This window comes from Trichechus manatus, unplaced genomic scaffold, assembly GCF_000243295.1.
Source record: "Trichechus manatus latirostris isolate Lorelei unplaced genomic scaffold, TriManLat1.0 scaffold00090, whole genome shotgun sequence".
Lineage (NCBI taxonomy): Eukaryota > Metazoa > Chordata > Mammalia > Sirenia > Trichechidae > Trichechus > Trichechus manatus.
Genome location: NW_004444026.1, coordinates 468,306 through 476,656, shown reverse-complemented (window position 1 = coordinate 476,656; position 8,351 = coordinate 468,306). Strand labels below are relative to the sequence as shown.

The 8,351-nt window shown below is 35.8% G+C and overlaps 1 protein-coding gene across 1 annotated transcript in view; it reads left to right on the top strand.

The window, feature by feature from the left end:
* Positions 1-4,227: 4,227 nt before the first annotated feature.
* The window catches only part of ADAM2 (ADAM metallopeptidase domain 2), a 236,309-nt gene continuing 232,185 nt past the window's right edge, over positions 4,228-8,351 (top strand). The window contains exons 1-3 of the mRNA XM_004382138.2: positions 4,228-4,282; positions 4,735-4,811; positions 7,160-7,215. Of these exons, the coding sequence (XP_004382195.1) occupies positions 4,228-4,282; positions 4,735-4,811; positions 7,160-7,215 (188 nt within the window). The remainder of the gene's footprint in view (positions 4,283-4,734; positions 4,812-7,159; positions 7,216-8,351) is intronic.

Here is an 8,351-nt window from a genome sequence, read left to right as displayed (position 1 = left end):
AAAATGTGTAACATTTATTTTATCACTATTGTGACAGTAAACTCAATTTACATACATAATTGGGAATTTCTATTTTGTTCCATTGTACTAAATGTTTCAAACATTTCTTTCTGATTACAGCATCTTCTGGTTGATGTTAACACATAATGTGACGAATACAGGTTTGTTTTTCCTAACCTTGGAAAAAACTGTTTTGTTACTTAAAAAAAGCAGTCCTAAAAATGCAAATAAGATATTATCATAAGTTCCAGAGAAAATGATTAGTGCTACATCTGCTGGAACCCCCTATACAGAGTTTATATGTGTAATTGATGGAACCCCACGCTTCTGTCAGTGTTTCGTACTGTGGTAGTTTGCCTGTTGCTGTGGTGCTGGAAGCGATGCCACCAGTACTCAAATAACAGCAGGGTAACCCATAGCACACAGGCTTCAGCTGAGCCTCCAGACCAAGAAAGACTAGAAAGAAGGACCTGGCGGTCTACTTCTGAAAAGAATTAGCCAGTGAAAACTTAATGAATAGCAGTGGAACATTGTCTGAAATACTGCCAGAAGATGATCCCCTCAGGTTGGAAGACACTCAAAAAACAACTGCGGAACAGCTGCCTCCTCAAAGTAGAGTGGACCTTAATGACGTGGATGGAGTCAAGCTTTTCAGACCTTCATTTGCTGATGTTGCAAGGCTCAAAATGAGAAGAAACAGTTGCAAACATTCATTAATAACAGGAATGTAGAATGTATGAAGTATGAATCTAGGAAAATTGGAAATCATCAAAAATGAAATGGAACACATAAACACTGAGATCTTAGACATTAGTGAGCTTAAATGGACTGGTATTGGCCATTTTGAATTGAACAATCATATGGTCTACTATGCTGGGAATGACAATGAAAAGGAATGGTGTTGCATTCATCATCAAAAAGAACATTTCAAGACCAGACGAGCTGTGGAATGACATCAAGGACATCATATACGAAGAAAGCAAGAGGTGATGAAAAAGGAAGAAAAGACCAAAATGGATGTCAGAAGAGACTTTGAAAGTTGCTCTTGAACACAGAGTAGCTAAAGTGAATGGAAGAAATGATCACATAAAAGAGCTGAACAGAAGACTTCAAAGACCAGCTCAAGAAGACAAAGTAAAGTATTATAATGGTAAAGACCTGGAGTTAGAAAACCTAAAGGGAAGAACATGCTCAGCATTTCTCAAGTTAAAAGAACTGAAGAAAAAATTCAAGCCTCGAGTTGCAACAGTGAAGGATTCTATGGGCAAAATATTGAACAGCATAGGAAGCATTGAAAGAAGATGGAAAAAATACACAGAGTCACTGTACCAAAATGAATTGGTCGACGTTCAGTCATTTCAGGAGGTGGCATATGATCAAGAACTGATGGTACAGAAGAAAGAAGTCTAAGCTGCACTGAAGGCATTGGTGAAAAACAAGTCTCCAGGACTTGACAGAATACCAATTGAGATGTTTCAACAAACGGATGCAGTGCTGGAAGTACTCAGTCATCTATGCCATGAAATTTGGAAGACAGCTACCTGACCAACTGACCAAAAGAGATCCAAATTTGTGCCCATTCCAAAGAAAGGTGATACAGGAAAATGCAGAGATTATCGAACAATATCATTAATACCACACACAAGTAAAATTTTGCTGAAGATCATTCAAAAGTGGTTATAGCTGTACATTGACAGGGAACTGCCAGAAATTCAAGCCAGATTCAGAAGAGGACATGGAACGAAGAATATCATTGCTGATGTCAGGTGGATCCTGGCTGAAAGCAGAGAAAACCAGAAAGATGTTTACCTGTGTTTTATTGACTATGCAAAGGCATTCGATTGTGTGGATCATAACAAATTATGGATAACATTTAGAAGAATGGAAATTCCAGAACACTTCATCATGCTCATAAGGAACCTGTACATGGATCAAGAGGTAGACATTCAAACAGAACAAGGGAATTCTGCATGGTTTAAAGTCAAGAAAGGTGTGTGTCAGGGTTGTATCCTTTCACCATACTTATTCAATCTGTATGCTGAGCAAATAATCCAAGAAGCTGGACTATATGAAGAAGAACAGGGCATCAGGTTTGGAGGAAGACTCGTTAACAACCTTCGATATGCAGATGACACAACCTTGCTTGCTGAAAGTGAAGAGGACTTGAAGCACTTAACTGATGAAGGTCAAAAACTACAGCCCTCAGTATAGATTACACCTCACTATAAAGAAGACAAAAATCCTTACAACTGGACCAATAAGCAATATCATGATAAATGGAGAAAAGATTGAAGTTGTCAAAGATTTCATTTTACTTGGATCCACAATCAACACCCATGGAAGCAGCGGTCAAGAAATCAAAAGATGCATTGCATTGGGAAAATCTGCTGCAAAATACCTCTTTCAAGTGTAAAAAGCAAAGATATCACTTCAAGGACTAAGGTGCATCTGACCCAGGCCATAGTGTTTTCAATCGCCTCATATGCATGAGAAAGTTGGATGATGAATAAGGAAAACTGATGAAGAATTGACGCCTTTGAATTGTGGTGTTGGTGAAGAATATTAAATATATCTTGGACTGCCAAAAGAATGAATAAGTCTGTCTTGGAAGAAGTACAACCAGAATGCTCATTAGAAGCAAGGATGGCAAGATTACGTCTCACATACTTTGGACATGTTATCAGGAGGGATCAGTCCCTGGAGAAGGACATCATTCTTGGTAAAATAGAAGGTCAGCGAAAAAGAGGAAGACCCTCAACAAAATGGATTGACACAGTGGCTGCAACAATGGGCTCAGGGATAACAACTGCGAGGATGGTGCAGGACTGGGCAGTGTTTCATTCTATTGTACATAGGGTCGCCATGAGTCGAAGCCGACTCAATGGCACCTGACAACAACACAATAATAAGAAAAAGACAACCCAATACAAAAATTGGCAAAACATTTGGCCAAGTACTTCGTTAAAGTTCATATATTAATAGCCAATATACATAAAATTGTTCAGCTTCATAACTCATCAGGGAATGGAAATTAAAACCATAAAAGCTATAACTAACAAACCATCCAGAATAACTAAAAGTAAAGGTGTTTACTATAAAATACTAACAAGAACTTGGAGCAACTTGAACTCTCATATGTTGCGGGTAGTGTTGTAACTTGATAAATCACTGAGAAAACTGTTTGGCGGTATCCACTAAAATTATTTTTTTTTTTTTTTCTTTTTGGTATCCAACAATTCCATTCCTAAGTATAGACCTAATAGAAAAGAGTGTCTTTGTCTACAAAAAGACAGTATAAGAATGTCTCTATCAACACCATCCATAATGACACTAAACTGGAAACAATCCAAGTGTTCTTTAACAGTAAAATTGAAAAACAAAATACCTTTTCATAAAATGCAATAACATACAGCAATGAGAATGAATTATTACTGCTGCCCACAACACCATGGATCACTCACATCAACAATATTGCAGAGTTTTTTATCCACTGTGCCACCAGGATTCCCATTGAAAGAATACAAACACAAAAAGGTACATATGTATGATGCCGTTTATATGAAGTTCAAAAAAGAGGCAAAAAAACAATCTTTGGAAATGATTGGTAAGGTGTACCATATGTCTCTGGTAATGTATTTATTTGATCTGTGTTACATTGGTATGCTTACTTTATGAAAATTCATCCAGCTGAGCAATTATGAATTGCTTATAAATTACATTTTAATCTAAGTTTATTAAAAAAAAATAATATATAACTCTTCTTATTCATTATCTAGAGGAGCCCTGGTGGTGCAGTGGTTAAAGCCCTTAGCCGCTAATTGAAAATGTGGGCGGTTCGAATCCACCAGCCGCTCAGAGGTCAGTAAAGTTTACAGCCTTGGAAACCCTATGGGGCAGTTCTACTCTGTCCTACAGGGTCACTATGAGTTGGAATGGACTCCACGGCAACGAGTTTGGTTTTGGTTTTGAGGTATTCATTATCTGTTTCTTCTACCTTGCCTTTAGGGAGTGTTATTATTATTATTATTATTATTTTAGTTCTAGAGTCAAATCGAGATTTAAGTGCCAAGACAGCTCACGCTTAGCAGCTGACACCACCTACCATCACAGTCATCCTCCGCTCTCACAGTTCTTTGCTTCTTGCTTAGTGTACGGCCAGGTCGTGCTTCCCCACGCGCCTAACTGGCCAACTGCCATCATTCGGGTGGGAACCGAGGGAGTCAAACCATGTTGAGCCTCCTACTTCTGCTCTTTGGGCTCAGCGGACTCCGGACAGACTATGGTAGGTAGGAAAAGCCCTCTGCTCTTTTTTCGGGAAATGTCAGCTCTCCTCTCCCTTTCTGATCAGCGAGGCTGGGCGTTTCTGGGAAGGTGCTTTCTTATGGGGGCTTCAACCCTGCAAGCCCGAGGCCACTCCTACATTGCCGCCTCCTCCAACCAAAATGCACATTAGATGGGTGGGGATTCTCCCACTCCTCCTGCGACTATAAGAAAGAGAGAGCCCTTGGCGCCAGTGAAAGCCTCCGGATTGGAGTTTCAGATCCTGCCCTGCCTACAGAAATATTCCTAAAGCTATATTCTTCTTTCTGTTTAAAACTCGTAATTATAGAAAGAAGTAGAGATGAGAGAATTTGAAAAGATGGTAGCATGTAGAATGCAGAGTTTTAATTTAGATGTGTAAGTAGGAAGCTATGAGGTAGTGAGTGTTCTAATAATCCATTTTGCTCCTTATAGATCCTGGACAACTGGGTTTACAAATTACAGTTCCAGAGAAAATAGGATCAAATGCAAAAGAAGACTTTGAATCACAAGTAATTCAGTACTATCTTTTTTCTTTTGCTATTTGAAATAATTTGACTATTTCTAAGGACTTAACTTGGTGTTGTCTGTCCATAGGCATTTAATGGATTTTGTAGTGGAAAATCCCTTTTGAAAATGAATCAATATTAAAAATCCTTGTTAGGAATACAGTGCAGTCCTTCCTGACATCACGCCCCAATCCTTAACAATGAAATACAAATTCCTCCTAGGTAGTATCTTTAGTCAAAAAAAAACCATACAAACAATTAAACCCTTTGCGGTTGAGTGGATTCCGACCCATAGTAACTCTATAGGACGGGGTAGAACTGCTCCATAGCGTTTCCAAAGAGCAGCTGGTAGATTTGAACTTCTGACCTTTTGGTTAGCAGCCTGAGGTCTTAACCACTGCACCACCAGGGTTCCTATCTTTAGTCACTGCTTAGGGAATTAGCTAATCGATTCCAGCTAGGGAATTTTCTCTCTCTCCCACTCCAAACCCAGCTATGTGGAGGGATATGATTTCAAGGGGCTTACTACATGAGCTGATCGTAGATTTGGTGGTGTAATGCCTTAGTAGTTTTGCTATTTTATTGCAAACATAATAATTAAGAGGAATCTTTTTGATGCCATTTTAGTTCAGTTTTGGAATCAGGGCTATGCTGTTTTTTTGTTTTTTTTTTTTTTTTTTTTTTTAAGATTAAGTGAATAGCTTCTCCTAAATTCTGGAGTAATTTCTACAGAAATGAAATTGTGTTCCTTCAATCATTACATCTCAATTTTTTTTTGATTGATCATTAAGGTGTTATCGTTATTTGGAAGGTCTTTGTCTCTTCAGCTTCTGCTTCCTGGTTCCTTGGAGATCTCCTTGTGTGTTGGCATCTATCTTACCCCATCTCTCCTCTGATCACTTGTTTAATCTCTGTTATATCTTAAAAGAGATTGACTCAAAACAACCCTACACTAATCCTGCCTCATTAACGTAGCAATACAACCCATTCCCAAATGGGATTATAACCTCAGGCATAGAGGTTAGGATTTACAACACATATTTTTTGGGGGCATAATTCAATCCATAACAAACTTTTTTTAAAAAAGTGAATAATTTCAGTTAAATAGTAGAAGAGGGGAAGAGAAAACTAGTGAACTGGTAGATCTAACAGAAATTATCAAGACTTAGCAAAGGAAAAAAAAAGTAAATCTGAAAGGAAAGAGAACCGAATGATATATTTAAATGTTCAGATATACATATTGGCATTCCTGAAAAAGAGAAATGGATGAGGGGAGAATATTAGAAGGATTAATAAATGGTAACTAATTTGAGAGGGGCCAATTTTTTTTTCCCATAAGGATATCCAATTGACTCAGCCTCATCATTTATTGAAATATCTATCCATTCCCTACATCTCTGCAGTACCATCCTCATAATTAGTTGTCTATTTTCTATATTTGTGAAAATTGTTGGCTATTCTTCACCAAATGCGTCTTCATATAAACTTAAAATAAGTTTGTCAATACCCACAAAATTATCTATTGGGATTTTGATTGGATTTGCAATGTATTTATAGGTTAATTTGGGAAGAATTTATATTTTTGCAATACTGAGTACCTATTCCAATCAGGGAATGAGGTATATTCTGTCAGTAAATTAAGAATTCTTTAATTTCTTTTAGTATTATATAATCGTTTTCTTTATAGTGTCTTAAAGATATTTTGTCAGTATGTTAAGGATTGTATATTTTTTGATACTACTGTGAATGTATGGTTTTTAAGATGTCATTTTCTACTAGTATTTTCTAATAGTATTTACTATTGTTACTGATTTTTGAAAACTGGCTTCATATATAACCATGTTGCTAAATTCATTTATTAAGTTTAAAATAAATTAAATCAATATGTAGAATATACAAACATAGAAGAGGTAAAATGTATAACAGCTATATAAACTATTATATGCTAGTAACTAATTATTTGATATTTTTTAATAACTTTTTCTATTTAGTTAACTTATTTCATGCTATATCCTGTCTATTTTGTGGTGACCTTAATCTTTATTAAGCCAACATAATTACTGCATGAAAATTCTTTGATTTTCAGATTGCATTGTTTTGTGGGATAAATTAATAAATTAACAAAGAATTACACAAGTGATATAATTATGTCTGTTAATTTAATATGAACTCCAATATTTTAACATCAAATCCAATTAAGATAATGATGTCCACATTGAATTCCAATTTTTAAATTTTATAACTGTATTATGTAACTTAAAATGAAATTTCATTGCTATTAATCTAAACTGATAGTTGATCTTTGTAATATTCTCAGTTTACTTTGTCTTTTCTACATGTTCTCATGCCAGGTGTTTTACAAACTATTAATTGAAGGGAAAACATACACTGTGAACCTCACACAAAAGTAGGTAACAGTTTCTTTGCTTTATTTATGAACAGTTTTTTGTAATCTAGAAATAATAACTTTTCATTTGGAAATGTTTATAATTACTGTTTTTTCATTTACCTGTTAATTTCTCTTATCATTTTTAAATTTGTCTAAGATGTATAGTAGACATTTACAGATCAAATCCCCAGCATTTGTTCCTATCTTCTTCTTTTTTAACAAAAGCAAACTTCCATTTGGATTTCTGTTTGTTAGAAATATAAAAAGTCATGAGTGAAAATGCAATATGTATGTTTCTTGGGTTTTTCATTTTAATTAGAAAAAAGTACTTAGCAAATATAAAGAATTCAGTAAATACCCATATACTTTAAGTATCAAACTCTACAGAGAATACATTTCTTTTTTTTTAATATACAACCAGTCAAAAGCATTAAATAAAGATGACATACTGGAAAACAAAAGTTTGACTGACAGTCACATTCTCTGACTCAACCCAATCAAATAGAGCGTTTAATCAAAGAAGAACTGCTATTTACATAGCAGTCTTTCAAATAACTCTTGGCTCACAAAAAAATTCAATACTCTTATTGCAAAATATTAACAAAGTAGTGACAGATACAGCATCATAATTAAATTTGGAATATGCTCAAAACTATAACCATACTAAAATGCAACGTATTTATACTTTATGTACAGTAAATGAGAATAAAGCAAGTACTACTAGGGGGAAGAAAGCATAGACAGTACTGCAGTTGTTGTAGAGTGTTTTTGTAGTCCCCGCTGGTTGAGACACGAGGCCTCTGTGACCCATTGTTACTGGTTTGCTCTACACCCTGCAGCCTGTCTCACAGCTGTCTGGATAGCTGGTTACTTTGAAGCCTGGCCAACAGTTCATGCACGAACACAGTGATTCCACTTGCATTGTCAATAGACTGAGGCATAGACTATGTTTCAGATCTAGTTTGTGTGGAACTAGTATTAATCCTTGTCCAATATTATTCTGTCAAATATTATTGTCAAGGGACAATATTCTTTGACAATGGACAGCAACATAATATGATGATTTCCAAGGGTCTTCAAACATGTGAAATGAGCATGTGTTTGACACACCTCAATTGTCCAGTTTCTGTCACCAGAACTCTACATGACTATCA